The sequence below is a fragment of the Erythranthe guttata genome, chromosome 10 (assembly GCF_056151865.1).
Source record: "Erythranthe guttata isolate IM_541 chromosome 10, IM_541, whole genome shotgun sequence".
NCBI lineage: Eukaryota > Viridiplantae > Streptophyta > Magnoliopsida > Lamiales > Phrymaceae > Erythranthe > Erythranthe guttata.
In genome coordinates this window covers 17,112,133-17,127,903 of record NC_142542.1, presented here as the reverse complement: position 1 = coordinate 17,127,903, position 15,771 = coordinate 17,112,133, and the positions used below count along the sequence as shown (strand labels likewise).

Sequence of the window (15,771 nt, the reverse complement as noted above, 5' to 3'; positions counted from 1 at the left end):
TCCTTTTTTTTCTGGTCCAGCACTCAATAATTTATTTCAATTTGAAAACATGTTAGTCCTTATCCTCTTTGGTTAATTTCACTTTCATCCCCTGTAAAAAAAAACCTTCACTTAACTCCCCTTTACTATGAAAACCTTTAATTACCCCCCTGTTATATATACAAGATCTAAATTAAAATATAGCCAATTTAATTGATATATCTAACTAATCAATAAAGAAGCAAATTAAATAAAGCAAAAAAATGCCCATAAGATATATATGTAATAACGGAAAGAAATCTAGTAAACACAATATGGTATGAATCTGAATAGAGAGGCAAATCACTGTACACCTAATAAAAACCAGCAAGAACAATATCTGATGATGTACGAAAAAAAAATGCAAGAAACGAAGAAAGATATATCTCTCTACTCAAAACACAACCTTAACAATGAAACACACGATGGGGTTCTTCAAGGGTAGCGTTTCCAAGAATTATCCTCTCTGTTGTTTCTGAAAGCACAGCATCCGATTGAGTAGACGATGATGAGGAAGACGAGGAATATAACGTTAATGACAGCAACTCTCTTCCAATCGCTCTTGATATTGTCGAGCAGTCCAGCCTTGCACGATTGGCAGTTGTAGCAGAGCACGTTTGGGTCGTTGCTCCATACACTGCAATCGGGATTTGCATTCAATGTTGATGTTCCTGTTTGTGTCCAGTTTGTGGGGCTCGAGTACTCAAACTTGCAGTCGTTCGATGGCTTACAACAACCCGACTGTCATAACAAAAAAACAAAATATATCGCAAATTCAGTATTTAATTTATGAAATTCGACAGAAGATGATCCACCCGACCACATATTGTACGTATATCAGCAACGAGTGCAAATGATTTTCGAAGGTGAGTGCAATTTGATAAAGTAAAAGGAGATCCACTTTCAAGAAATACCCAAAACCAACTTAAAAGACACTCAACTTTATAAAAAGAACTAATAGCCAACCAAAACAAACATAAATGCAAAAAGATACGAATTACCAACACAAAGAAGATGTTCGATTTTGCGACTGACTATCTATTATTCTCGACATCCTTCCGTTTCTAAAATCGCTACCCCTCAAAAAGTAAATGATTAACCAAAGGTCAAAAATCATCATGATAAGCTTTTTCAACCATTTTTATTAGATTCTATCGGGCAAGAAAAGTTTGTTTCGATACAAGTTCATTGCAGAAATACTCTCCAAACATGTACACCATGTTAGTTATACCACAACAAAAAAGCCCTATCAAAATCAAATTATCATGTTAGTTGCATTCAATAATCAACACCCCTATGTTTACTCTTAATAATTCAAAATAACCTATGCAATTCAATCAAATCAAATTCGTGAAAATCAAATTCAATCGAAATTCAATCAAATCGAATTCGTGAAAAAACAGTACCAAGGACACGAACAAAAATCGAAACCATACATATGAACAGACATACATAAACCGATCCACACACACACACACACACACACACACACACACAAATCACAAACAGGCACAGGAATATATATATACCTGAAGAGCGCCGAGGCGTTCTTTGTAGAAGACTTCAACAGGAGTAGAGCCAGAATCAAGCAGCTTCTGGCAAATCTTACTGTCAACCAAACAGCTCCTAATCTTGGTCCAGTGGTTGTTGACTCTCTTCTGCAACCAATTCGAGTAGTCGCCGAGCCTGTACTCCTTGTAACCCCTCTCCGAAATCGCCTCGCCGGCGCCCTTGTTCGTCACCACGAACGCGAAAACGGTGAAGCAGAAGAGCAGCAGAATCAACAGGAACATGACCAATAGATACACCCACAGCAGCCACGAAACCTTGCAGCAAGATCCGATCAAGCCGGCTATGGAAACCAGCAGGATGAACACACCCAGCGCAATCACCGGCTTGTCGAGAAACTGCTCGCACTCCGTGTTCGCCTGCTTCGACAGCCATATTCCGCCGCCGATTATCGGAATCGAGAGGAGGAGCGTCACGATGTTCAGAATTCCGACTAAATTGTTACTGATTCGCACCATTTTTTTTTTTTTACGATTTTTCGTCTGTGATTTTTGATTATTGTTTATCAATTGGAGATCTGAGAAAAAAAAATTGAAAGGATTGAAGGAAGGAAGAAAACTGGATGGAAATTGAGTGGGGGTGAGATTCGTATATATATATGTGTAAAAAGGGGGTGAAGGAAGGAAGAAAAAACCGACATGGAACGACGCGTTGGCGCGTGTGGGTTATTACGTGTGGGACTGTGAGAGTATGGATATTTGAAAAAGTACTCGCGTGTTGATTGGGTGAACGCTGCAGTTGAGTTTTCGCTTGGAAACGTGGACCGCGGGGTGGTGGGGGGTGGGGGGGGGGATAACGGTCAAATTTGTTCGTGTAACGGCGGTACGCTGTGCTGTCACGGTTTTCGGTGACCGTCTGTTACTGTGTTTCAGATTTTGAAATTAAAGGGTAACCACCTGGCACTAACCCCAGTTAATTTCTATTTGCATTATGATAAGAAAAGAAATTATATATCTTAATATTGAAATATAATTAAAAACTGTAAATCAACAACGCTAATATTCGTTTACTTTTCAAATTTTAAAATTTTAGTGCTAATTGTGATATAACCGTAATGAGGTATGAAGTTTGTGTATTTACAGAAAAACCGTTTTATTTATAAAACAAAAATACCCCTGAAATGAACGTTCAGTTTGTGAAATATCTACATGAAGATTTGTTCGACCCTACACCAGGTGTCTCTTCTTTATATTTTATAATATATTCCCCGCTAGAGTTTACCTTTAGGGGTTTTAGAAAAATAAAAAAAGGGACATGTGACAGCAGAAGACCCATCCGGTGTTTATCACCGGGTGTAGGGTCGAAGGAGCCCTAGATGAAATGCACACCCCCTATAAATTTTACATTTTTGCACTTTCCCCCCTATAAAATTCAAAAAAAGTATACTCACCCTTCGAAATACTATTTTAGTTGCATTTTGCCCCAAAAGTCAATTTTTGGAAGACATTGTGCAACAAATATAACATTTTAAAGGGTCAACATGCAAAAATGTAGTGTTTTTAAGGGGGCAACATGTAACAAAAATAACATTTAAATCGGCAACATGCAACAAAAATACTCAATTCCAGTGAATAAACAAACCATTGGAGTTTTGCCCTGGGGGCAATGTGCAACGAGACTAACGTTTTGAAAAAAGCATTCGATTTTAAAAAATTTGAGGGGGTAAAGCGCGGAAATTAAAAATTTACAAGGGTTGATGTGAAATTTGCCCTATCTAAATTATATTGAATTAAAAAAAAGTAATTGGATCATCGCAACAACCATAATATTGGATGGTTTTTAATAAATATTATTTTTAACCTCCATTGAATATAAATATTACTGTTACCTCAATAGGATAAAATATTTGTAATTTAAATATCAATAATAAATTTTACTCACTATGTTCCACAATAACTGTCTCTTTTTTAAATTATTTTTGTTCCATATTATCTCTCACTTTACATTTCCAATAATGCATTAATTGTGTAATTATCAATTTTACCCCTATTAACTATCTCCAACACTCTCTCACATTAATTATTGGCAAGGGCATTTTAGTATAAGAACATATATTTTTCTAGAAATAATTAAAAAGGAACGGAGGGAGTATTATATAGTATACTATATTTTTTGTTATAATTGTTACTATCATTTATTTAAATAATTTTTTGTTTTCAATTTTGAAAGTTATCTCGTACATTGCACGAGAAGAAATACGGGTTCATACCTCAAAATAAATTTCAAAATTAGATTCTTCCGATATACGTCGTATCTAAAGCACATGTCCACATTCCTGTCACTAATTAAAATTAATTAATAAAATGGGAAAATCTTAGAAAAATGAAATGCATTCATAATTTAATTACGAATAAAAATTATTTAACATTCTCAATTAAAAGCCGAGAATAAAAAGAACAAGTTGGTAACGGTGTGGGAACTATGAAAGCCCCGTTAGATTAGCACCAACTTTCATGGATGACGTAAACGGCAAATGACGTGTAAACGCAACGGAATGACGTGGAAACTATATGATTCCGATGACTCAGTCAACTCCTTATTTTTTTTTTTTTTTTTTCCTATTCTTAAGATAAAATCATAAATAAATATAAATGAAGAATAGTATTTAAACTCCCATCCGGAGGCATTAAGGTGGTGTTTGCAAATGATTATTTAAAAGCAAAAGTTAGTGATTGTGATTTAAGTTAGTTTTAAGTGTTTATTTCTAAAAGTTGGGGGTGTTTGCAAATATTTCGGAAAATGAACTAAAATTGAAAAAGCTGGGTTATGGGTGCTTTTAAAAAAATAGCTTAAAGCAGATTATTTTAAGAGAAGCAAAAGCAAAAGTTGTTTTTGCAAACACCTAAAAACAGATTATGAGCAAAAAAAACCGCATAATCACTTTCAAAAAACATTTGCAAACACCACCTAAATATTTTATAAAGTTACAAACACTGAAATAAGTGATGTATCTCAAATATATATAAATATATATATAATGAAGTAGCTATTGAGTCTTCTACACTATGTCTTAACTGAAGTCGTCTAACAAAGAATATCTTACATAAGGTCTATTAAATGTTACGCACTACACCGGATGATTTTTAAACCTTGATGTAATGAAATAATTTTTTACTAAGCATGTAAACACACAACTGTGAGTGATTATATGCAGATCAATGATTAATAATCACTTAGTATATTTTACCAGATGTAGCATCAAATAAACTAGTCATTGTAATGTTAAACCAATCCATGTGGCATTTAATATATATATATATATATATTATTTTTTTTGGAAGACTTAGACCCTGTGATTAAGTCACACCCCATGTACCGTAGGTTAGTTTTCGTTAAGCAATTTGCACGTGGTATTTGTGGGCATAGGTACAAATTACAATAAAACAAAGATAAATTAATACTCAATAATTTAGTAATTTTGTTTAAATTAAAATATGTTTTTCGGTCTCGACTCTAAGGCAACGAGCTGAAAAATATTTTATTAAATTAATCTTTCGCTACATAAATAGAATTTGTCTAGTCCCGATGATATTAATTATAGAGGTTTAACCGTTTAACTGTATATTAATATTACTAATTCTTGAATTTTCAGATTTATATCAATTTCCTAGTACCCAAAAAATACCTCAATAATATAAAAATAAAGTATAATGATTGGTCAAACAAAGTAGAAAAAAAAAAAAAAAAAAAAAAAAAAAATAGGAACTTTTAATTAATTGAGGCATTTCGAAGTGATTTCCTTATCTCCACAGGAAACATGTGTGATCTCACCAGGGAAACCCTCGAACCCTCCAGTTTTTATTTATTTATGTATTATTATTACAATTAATAATTGTTATTCTTCAATTGTTTTAGGGCTCGTTCGGTTACCGATATTGGATTACATGAGATTGGATTAACTCCCTACTGACTAATTAATTATTTAGTTAGTAGCGTGTTCGGTTTCTTAGATTAGATTTTCTATTAAATTTGTTAAAATCGGTTATTATATATGAATTGTCTATAAAACCACTTAGTTTACAATAATAAAATATGATTTTAAGGATAAAATTGTATTTTTCCTTTTTGGTCACCCCTATTAAATTAATCTCAGGAGGAGGGGTGCTACTAATTTAATTAAATAATAGCATTTAATAGCGGGCTTTAATTTTAGTAGCGGGTTTGAAAAAGTGTGAATCTTACCAACCGAACATGTTATTAGCCCCTACTATTTAGTCAGTAGAACCTTATAGCGGTACCCGAACGAGCCCTTGTACTAATATCATATCATTATTAAAATAATAATAATAATAATAATAATAATAATAATAATAATAATAATAATAGTAATAATAATAATAATAATAATAATAATATACACTTGGAACCTTTCAGAATACGTAAGCTAGGTGTTGAAAAGTCAACAGTTAGATATTTATTTATTTATTTATTTTATAATGTTTGGAGAAATAAAAGAGTTATTGAATGGAACTATTCCAGTTGGGTGTTCTATATTTCTATATTTAAGCAGCCTGCTAAGAACCGTATTATTATTATAGTACAGGTATTAATTTGTCTCAAGTCTTAACTAATAATTTTAAAACGCAGATATTTTCCCTTTGACCCAATCCATAAGCTGACAATATTGATTGTCACTGCCAAACGCGGCTTATCTTTTCTTTTGAGGTTTGACTTTTTTTCATTGTTGGACTAGTCTTCATGAGTAATCAAACGATATTCTTACGTATTCAATTTCTTCACCCGAAACGAGTAATCTAAAATTATGAAACACTCAAAGGCTCTGTTTTTTCGTTTTACTATTTGAAATAAATAAATTATTTTCTTAAGATATCAAGACTATTGGCATTTGAAATATTTTGATATAAAATTTTAAACGAGATGGATTTGAAATCTATCCCAACAACTCAAAAAAGTTTAACTTCAAGTAAGAGATAATGATTTAAAATACATTATCAAAGTAATAAATTCAAACAAGTTCAATACATTTGTCACCTTGAATTTGAAATCATCACCTCAAATTCTTCCATCCAAATGCAATCTAAACAAAACCCGCCCTTTATTTTTTGGTTTGAAATGCGCCAATCGAGCTATACCAAATTAGCTGCCCCGAGTCTTTATAATTCAATTCGACACTAATCTTCGAAAGTTTTTGATGCATGATCTATTTTTCATAATTTTGATGTCGTAAATATCTCGATAAAACAAGTTTCAATTTCAAAAAACCGAAACAAGGATAACATTAATAGGAACAACAGCGTCCAATCAACACTAGAAAAAACATCAGTTCCTTCAGCAACTCTTGTTCGCACAATAGAGAAGCATAAGAATTGTATGCACAATTCAGAAAGTTGCTAAAAAAAATTGATTTATTAATATTTTTATTTTTAAACTTCAAACCAAACCCAAATAAATGACTAGCATCATCAAACCAGAGTTAAATGGCAAACCCGAGTACCGCAGTCCTTAAACCCTAATATTGTTGTTCAACTAGAGTGGCCCTGGAAATGTTCCAGTCTCCCTCTGCTCGTTCCATTTCTCAACCTGCAATAATTAATGTCATCCGACAAAGATTAATGAAATTAGACACAATTGATGAAAAAAATTCGATAGACCAAACATATTTTAAAAGCGACAAAAAAATAGCATAATTACGAGAGAGCAGCTAAAAAATCCCCGTCAAAGTGGGAAATCTTCAAAAGTTTGAAATCATGCCATAGATTATTCAAACCTTAAGAAAATAAACAAAGATATTCAAATGCTTGAATGTATGAAGACATAATAAATATACGATGGGATAGCAGATTTTCGAGTTTTGCAACTCTTTAGTGGGGACGGAGTATTGAAGCTTAACGAATAATTTCTACATCAAAGGCAGAATACTTCTATTAATGTTAAAGATATATTATCTCTGAAAACAAAAGAGGATCAAATACTAATTTTTTTAGGCCTCGTTTGGTTGCCAAGATAAGATTAGCTAAGATAAAATTAATTAATCTAATGAAACCCAATTGTATTATTAGACCTTGGAAGATCCAATAAAAAACATGCCTAAAAGGCAAGATAAGGCATGATAACATAATATTTGCGGGTCGACCAGGTAATTTATTGGGTATAGCAAACATCAAACAAAGTCCCATTATTTAGTTAATCATGGCTAATCTCCCCAACCAAACGAGGCCTTAGTAAACTAACTCATCATCAACTAGTTATCTGTAAATTATGAATACCCTAATGCAGGTCTAAGGGAAACCAATATGAAATACGTCGGTCGGTATGCCTTACTATCACGTTCACACGTAAATACAGACATTATGCTGCTTGCAACATTGATATTTCACAATTATAAAAGAGAGAAAAATGTTTCAGACAAGGGGTTTTCAATAGCGGATGATTAAAGTTATAAGCCAAACACTGAAAATGCTGACGAAGCATCTACTAGAGTTTCTATTTACAACTCATATGTTTGAAGCGTAATAGCAATATTACGTTTTGATAAATAAGAAGTCCAAAATTATCAGCTCCTGAAACGTGTTAGTAGATGTTGGATGTTTGAAACTAGCATAGCCATACAGGCGTTGGAATAACAATGGAAACAAGTGTTCATCTCTAACACTCTAAGGTTTTCAAACGGATACTATGTGCGATGTGGTCGTTTGTCGGGGTAACAGATTTCTTGGATAAAATAACTACTAATTAGGCAGAAATAGATCAAATTTTCTCGATTTTATATGTAAGAGCGCATGGACAACATAATTCGACACCCTTTCGTACATATGCATGAACAGAACGAAACACATGCCTTCCTACATCACCCCTTCAAAATCATTGAAACGAAACGCGTTTCGTCCATATAAAACAAAATTGAAAGGATAGGCCTCCAGAATATCAACTTACCCATTCCCCTGGGCAGAGGGAACGATAGTATTGGGCAAATTTACCACAATCACCAGATTCATCACCCTTAGCAGCCACACACCTGAAAACACATAATAATTATTAATTGCTAGTCAAATAAAAATAAAATGGGTACACTATCTCAACTATTTTGTATTTCATAAAAGCGTATGTTCTCTCGTGACTATAAATAGCCAAATTTTATGCAATAAGCACTGCCAAAAAATATCGTTCGTCTTCTTCCTTTAGATTTTAGACATCATTAGCAATTTTAATATTTACAAAATCAAAGAATAAATCCAAAGTTTAGGACATCCATTCATGTCAAGGGCCTCGATGTGAATACGACCACTCAAACAGCTCTTAATGCATATAACTATCAGAGCTTAAATGAAAATCTCGTGCAAGTTTCCTCCTCTCCCAAATCCCGTACATGCTAGAAGGGCTCACCTCCATTACTTAACCAAGGTAGTTAAAATCGGGATTTTAAGTGAAATCGGAGAGGGGTAATAAAATCGGAAACGTAAAATCGGATCTTAAAATCATAAGATTTTAGATGTATTGTAAAATAAATATATTTAGTACTTACTACTTAGAAAACATCCGTAACACAAATAAAATAAGTCGTAGTATACATAAAATATGTCCTAACATATAGAAAACAGACCAACATTAGCAAAACATGTTTTAACATTAATCAAACATAGTCTAACATAAATTGTGCTAGGTGATAACTGAAACTGACACTCACGGCCGCTGGATGTTTTTTTAAGCAGAAGAGAAGTATTTTCTTCTCGTCGTGATAGATTGCTATTTTAGGGCAAATTAGGGCTGGGCTTTATATATTCTGGATTATTTGGTAATTGGCTAAATTTTTTTAGTTATAAAACTGAATTTATGAGGCAAAAATCCAAAATTTCACCCCAATTCTTGATAAAAACCAAAATCGCACTAAAATTGCGTTTTTAACTATTTTTAACGCGATTTCACACGATTTTAAGGCACTTGCGATTTTAGTACAATCTTACTCCTTTTCAGTCTATAAAATCTTAAAATCTTACGATTTTACGATTTAGATCTCGATTTTGACTACATTGCTTAACACTAATTGGAATAAACATTTCATTGTTCGTCAACAAAGTGCCTAATCACATACCGTGTTTTATCATCCTTAACTTCAATTGAAAGATTTCTCTGATAACATTCTAGGTACTTCCCTATTCTACCTAATCAAAGAAGATGTGTGTGTGCATTAATGTAACTTTTCCTGCCACTTGGTAAAGCATATTCCACACTCTACTAACCCACAAAATAACTATATTTATAATTGTCATGGACTCATAAAACTCAAAAAGGTCAAATAAATGTTAAGGCATTTCAAGAGAACAGAAAAAACGAGGTCAAATTAAATACGAGCACATACATCTTATGCTCATATCATTACTTATTCGATGCAAGTTCTCCAATTTGTGCCCACATAATATCGTCCCGTGATTTAGACTTTTAAACAGTCAGCTAAACACATTCCGATTCATTAGATCAATTACTTTTCAAGATATTGTAATTTTTAACAAGCTCATTACACGAAACAGAAAAGAATGATAAATCCGCCATTGCGACTAAGAACTAACCTGTGAAATTCAATGTAACGGGTGAAACAATGCCTGGTTTGGTTGGTAGTCGGGAACCGAAAATCAGCAGGCGCAGTTTTTAGTTCAATCTGAAACAAACAAAACAACCATGTCAAAAACCAGAATCATTACAACCACGAACTAAATCATGCCATAATTACTGGAATTTAACCTTTCCCTAAAAAAAATAAAAAATAAAAAACTAGAAAATCAACGTTCAAATCCAACAACCATGAATCAAAGCTATACCTATAAATTTCAACGGCCCACGCTATTGAAAAAAAAAATATACATTTTCAATTACATCAGATATCACCAAAACTGTATGAAATTAAGCATCGATAAATAATGCATCGAATTTGCTGGTAAATGATAAAATCGGAATCACCATATACAAATCGAAAATAAATAGGGTTACATACGATACCGTAGATTTTGGATTTACCTCAGCCATCGGAGATATGATCGATCGGAAAACCTTTGATTGAGAGAAAATTTTCGCGGAGTGAAAAATGTTGTATTTTTTGGGAGGGATTGTAATTGACCAGTATGAATGGGGACTCTGGTTTAGTACTGAACGGTGATTTCTCTGCGGTTCGTGCGGTGAGAGAACAAAAACACGCTTTTTACTGTGGACTTTATATCGTTGGTTTTTATTTTCCCTAAATAGTAAATACATTCCATTTCCGCTATATTTTGGATCTTTCATTTTACTAAATATTTATAATAAACTACATGCATTTGATGATTTTTTATATGGGAGAATTTGCTAAAACTCCCTCATATGAAACTCCCCATTACGGCGGCCCCATTTTTTCTTCCTCATTTTAACATAAATCCAATAATTAATATTAAATTAAAATATAACATACTTAACCTATTTTACCCCTAATTAATTTTTTTAACCTAGCCACAATTCTCAACCGTTCTCTTTGACATTCTATCTCATCGTTTTTCTCTCTTTTTACGGCTTCTCTGATTCTCTCTCACAGGCGCCTCCGATAGGTTACTAACCCCCAAGACGAGACAACGCCTTTGGGTTTTTTTATTTGATGGGAATTTTTTTTATTCAAATAGTTTAAAAGTGGATTTAGATAGTTACATAGTTGATTATGTTAATTTGGTTGTGGAGTAAGTTAATTTTCAATTGGATTTTGATAACTTTGTAGTGAATTTCGATAACATTTGAGTGGATTTTAAGTTGCTTGGAAAGGAAAATGTTTTGAATGAATTGAACTGACATGTTTTTGATTTCTTATCCTTGTTTCTTTTTTTTTTTTTTTTAACAGCTGATTTTTGTTCTTTTAATTTTGGTAATGTTTTTGTTCTTGATGATTTTTTTTGACGAAATTGCTGATGGGAGGAAGAAGATGATGATTTTTTCAAATAGTAGTTTACGTTTCAAATAACGAGAAGAAGATGATTACACGGACTATGCTCTAGGGTTCAATGGAGAGAAGATGGTGTCCTTTATAGTGGTTTTATAGCTTCTTTTTCGTAGAATTTTTGATGTTTTCTTGTTAGAATTCATAGTGATTTTTCGATGTTTATATAGTTGTGTATATAAAGTGGTTTTCATGTTTATATAGCTATTTTATACATAGTGGTTTTCATGTTTATATAGTTGTTTATACGGAGTGGTTTTCATAATGTCAGGCTTTATTTTTGATAAATTCATAGCGGTTGTCAATAAATTTTGTACAGATTTTTAAATAACTGCATATGCAGAGTGGTTTGTATGTTGACGTAGTTGTTATATAGAGTGGTTTTCAAGTTTACACAGTTGTTATAAAAAGTGGTTTTCATGTTATATAATTATTATACGGAGTGGTTTTTATGCTTATATAGAGTGGTTTTCATTTAAAAAAACTAGAAAGAAAATAAATAAAAAATCATTTAAAAAAATTGAAATAAAAAACTGAAAATAAAAATAAATAAAAAATTACAAAATTTTCTTTTAAATCGAAATAAAGAAAACTATTACAAAAACGAAAAGGAAAAAAAAAAAAACTGGAGTAGCGTGATAAAGGGAATAATTTTTGGAGAAGATTTGGGTGTGGGATTATGGATATAATTTTTTTTAAATTAAAAACTATTACAAAAACGAAAAGGAAAAAAAAAACTGGAGTAGCGTGATAAAGGGAATAATTTTTGGAGAAGATTTGGGTGTGGGATTATGGGTATAATTTTTTTAAATTAAATAATTATACTAATTAATAGTTAGTGGGTGCATATATGGTTTTTGAGGCCCATTGGATTTATCTCAAATATCATTTATAAATAAAAGATTTATCAAGAATTAAAATCTCAATGAAGGGTGTTTGGCATATAGCCCCTTTTTATATTAATGTTATTGAAAAACATTGTTAGGATTTAAAATGTATATTTTATGGGTGGAATTGTACGTATAAAATCGGAAAACATACCCATTTTTTTTTTCGGAAAGTGAAAAATCGATTCTAATTCCGATCAAAAGTTTCAAAATCCATGTGTTCTTTGTCAACTCTTTAGATCGAAACTCGAAAGACTCCCGACAACTTGAGTGATCCCGCATCAAATTCGATCAAAAATATGGTTATTTTTTTCCATATATACTTCATATTTTCGATCGGATTTAATTTTTTCTTTCAAAAATTGGAATAAAACCTATTATTTTTAATTAGTATATAGTAGGATACTTTGTTAACTAAAACAATATATTTATGATTTTTTATGAATTATATATATATAAATTTTTACACAAAAATCAAAACAAGACAAACTCTTGCCTTTTCAAGGAAACTCGCCTACAATTATCAAAACTCACTCAAAATTTAGAGACAAAATCTCATCACAACAAACAGAAGACACCAAAGAACACCACACGGATGTATCAGGTATTTTACCCTGACTAATCATTTCCTCCAACCACAAAACAGCTTTAAACGTATTCCCGATTAAGCAAAGCCCTCGTATAACTCTACCGTACACTTCACCCCCCGGCCAAAACGAGTTTATCACCATCTTCTCCAACATTCCACTAGCTTCCATATATTTACCATCGCAACACAATCCATCAACTAAATAACTATACGTCTCCTTATCCGGTACACAACCGACTCGTCTAAACATCTTCTCGAAGTACTCCATAGCCCGATTTAATTCCCTCTTCTCGCACAACCCTTTTATTACAACGTTGTGCAACCTCAGACTCGGAACACAGTTGTTCTCAATCATTTCCCTCTCAACAACACACACTACTTCATCGATTTTCCCTACTTTAAACAAGGCAGCTACTTTAGCTTCGTAAATCGGCAAAGACGGACGAAACCCTCTTTGGAGCATTTCATCGAGCACCTTACCACCTTCATCAATCCTTCCTTCCGAATAAAGATCAACAGCCATGGCCCGATAACCGTCCGAGCCCGAAACCCCACCTTTAATCAAAGCTTCATTAATCAAAGCCTTTGTTTGATAAATCCCCGCTTCGTCTTTATGGTAAAACTGGCTTAAATCGATCTTCTTCCGGAACTTTCTAGGAGCCTTTAGACCTTTTCTCAAGACCTTCTCGAGTACTTCAGTGGCTTCTTCTACCTCACCATTGTCACATAAAGCCTCCAATAGTGTTCTATATATAGAAACATCGGCCCCACATCCCTTTCGAGAAATCTTCCAGAACATCGAGTACAACAAGTGCGTCGCCTCTGTGAGTCTTCTATCTTCACACAAGCCCTTCATCAGAATCTTGTAAGATTCCCTATCGGCACAACACCACTGATAATCCATTTCTTGAAAAACTTGCAATGCAAGATCAGAACGGTTTATTCGACAGAGAGCAGACATGAGTAAATTCAACGAACGTATTCGAGACTTGATCTCCCAACCATGGCAATTCTCGACAAAGAAGTGATAAGCGGATTCCAGCTTGGAATCTTTCACCATTATCTCCAGAAGAGTGTTGAAAGATTCTGTCCAGTTCACGCAGTTGAATTCGGGGAGAGTGTGGAATAAAGAGACGGCTTCGTCGAACAAGCCCGCGTTTGCGTAGGTTCTGATTAAGTTGGCAAAGACATAATCTTTACACTCGCAAGAGTCGTCTTTCATCCGATCGACTACTTCTTTCATCTCGGTTATCCGCCCGGAGCTTCCTAGGATTCTGATCATGGTGGCGTAAACTGGACCGTTGTGGCGGTAGTTCGGGTATCGAGTTTTAGCTTCGTTGAAGATATCGAGGGCCTTTAATGGGTTTTTCTGGCTGAGTATTAGCTGTGAGAGTTGAGTTGGGGTTAAAAAAAGCCTCGGCCATCTCACCACACTCATGGCGTTTGAACACTTGCAATCTGTTTATTATAAATAAATCAAAAAAGAAATTAACCTCATTAACAATAATATCTACAAGGAAGATACTATACAGAACCAAATTATGAACACAACTGAGAGCGCACGAAAAATCCAAACACAGATAAATAAAGGGAGATTTTAACCATAAATTTCAACATGAGAACAGAAATTAAGGAATTTTCGTACGGAGTAACTCTATCGGTACCATGAAAGCATAAAGACGAATTGGATTAATCGTATTTGAAGTGATGGAGAGCTTACCGGAATGGGATGTAAATATTTATCGAGGAATCTCCGGCGAATCGTTGGAATCAGTTGGGCAGTGGCGATCGGAAATGGACTGGCTGGATTCGAATTAGAATTTTAGGGATTTGACGAAAGGGGGGAAAGGAAGAACAGAAGAGGGGATATAAATCTGGTAATGGAGTTTGGAGCTTGAAAGAATTATATTACAGGACTTTATTGTAATTACATAAATAGATTTAAGAATACATCAAAAAAGTTATTTTTTTATTTTTTTGAATGGAAAAAACAAAATTAATTAGTAAGTTCCTACTTCCTACTTCCTACTGCTAAAACTATCTATGAATACATGACGTCCGGTACGCTGAAAAGCCACTTGACCTACTATTACAAATTACAAATGGGTATTTTCCATGTTTTTCAGGCCTTAATCGCTCTGCAAACGTCCAAGACCCTTGTCCGCAATCTTGTGTCGGACTGCCAAGACTCACTCTTGACATCCCTAAGTCTTACTCCTCGTTCCTAGCTCGTGTCGGTTGTACGTCAAGCCACGCCATTGCTCAACCGTCGATAATCATTCCTTACGTTCTTAGACAGGCACCCAAATAGATGTCTACTACTCGACCGCTCATTGAACTATGTGTTTTTGTCTTTTACCATCTTTCACTTGGCACCATTTATCGGTCATGACTCAGCCACACTCGAATCATATATAACAAATTTCACGGGCTAATGGGCTAACAATATCCCTAAAAATATAGATTTTCTTTTTGAATTTTGGATGATAAATTTAAGCATTAGGCGGGACTACACAAAAATACCTATTGTAAAATAATTAAATGAAAGTGAGTTGAAATAATATGAATATTAATACATTAAATAATGTGCTAGTATTTCACATTCTGTGATAATATATAACTATAGAAGTCCTTCAAGGACCAAATTACAAAAATGTAGGGTAAATTACACCCACACCCTTGAGGTATGCTTAAATAACTTTAAGGTCCCTGTGGTATCGATAATTACACTCATCCCCTGAAACGTAGTTATAAACTCCAACGGGATAATGCATTAGATACATTATTTCGATAGGGTT

General features: G+C 33.5%; 3 protein-coding genes across 4 annotated transcripts; all 3 read right to left on the bottom strand.

Annotated features, from left to right (window-relative positions):
• Nucleotides 1-225: 225 nt before the first annotated feature.
• LOC105958373 (tetraspanin-8) lies at nucleotides 226-2,211 on the bottom strand. Its single transcript, XM_012982382.2, has 2 exons — nucleotides 1,548-2,211; nucleotides 226-759 (listed from the first exon to the last, which is right to left on the bottom strand). Exons 1-2 carry the CDS (start codon nucleotides 2,043-2,045, stop codon nucleotides 454-456), a joined length of 804 nt encoding a protein of 267 aa, XP_012837836.1. The 5' UTR covers nucleotides 2,046-2,211; the 3' UTR covers nucleotides 226-453.
• A 4,588-nt stretch (nucleotides 2,212-6,799) lies between these two features.
• LOC105958374 (uncharacterized) lies at nucleotides 6,800-10,832 on the bottom strand. The gene is made up of 4 exons (XM_012982383.2): nucleotides 10,558-10,832; nucleotides 10,113-10,201; nucleotides 8,482-8,563; nucleotides 6,800-7,128 (listed from the first exon to the last, which is right to left on the bottom strand). The coding sequence occupies exons 1-4, from the start codon at nucleotides 10,819-10,821 to the stop codon at nucleotides 7,075-7,077; spliced, it is 489 nt and encodes a 162-aa protein (XP_012837837.2). The 5' UTR covers nucleotides 10,822-10,832; the 3' UTR covers nucleotides 6,800-7,074.
• A 1,958-nt stretch (nucleotides 10,833-12,790) lies between these two features.
• On the bottom strand, nucleotides 12,791-14,878 carry EMB3101 (Tetratricopeptide repeat (TPR)-like superfamily protein). 2 transcript variants are annotated; one of them, XM_012982385.2, is made up of 2 exons: nucleotides 14,694-14,878; nucleotides 12,791-14,431 (listed from the first exon to the last, which is right to left on the bottom strand). In XM_012982385.2, the coding sequence occupies exon 2, from the start codon at nucleotides 14,409-14,411 to the stop codon at nucleotides 12,915-12,917; it is 1,497 nt and encodes a 498-aa protein (XP_012837839.2). In that variant the 5' UTR covers nucleotides 14,412-14,431; nucleotides 14,694-14,878; the 3' UTR covers nucleotides 12,791-12,914. The 2 variants fall into 2 exon arrangements, with proteins under 2 accessions (XP_012837839.2, XP_088680509.1); XM_088824383.1 differs by having other exon boundaries at nucleotides 12,791-14,357; nucleotides 14,694-14,877.
• Nucleotides 14,879-15,771: the final 893 nt, after the last annotated feature.

Excerpts from the sequence above, each read along its gene's own strand:
- LOC105958373 (XM_012982382.2), bottom strand. The coding sequence starts at position 2,045 with ATGGTGCGAATCAGTAACAATTTAGTCGGAATTCTGAACATCGTGACG. Across the intron at positions 760-1,547 it reads AACGCCTCGGCGCTCTTCAG|TCGGGTTGTTGTAAGCCATC; the intron begins GTATATATATAT and ends TTGTTATGACAG.
- LOC105958374 (XM_012982383.2), bottom strand. The coding sequence starts at position 10,821 with ATGAAAGATCCAAAATATAGCGGAAATGGAATGTATTTACTATTTAGG. Across the intron at positions 8,564-10,112 it reads CGTTACATTGAATTTCACAG|GTGTGTGGCTGCTAAGGGTG; the intron begins GTTAGTTCTTAG and ends ATGTGTTTTCAG. Across the intron at positions 7,129-8,481 it reads CCCTCTGCCCAGGGGAATGG|GTTGAGAAATGGAACGAGCA; the intron begins GTAAGTTGATAT and ends TAATTATTGCAG.
- EMB3101 (XM_012982385.2), bottom strand. The coding sequence starts at position 14,411 with ATGAGTGTGGTGAGATGGCCGAGGCTTTTTTTAACCCCAACTCAACTC.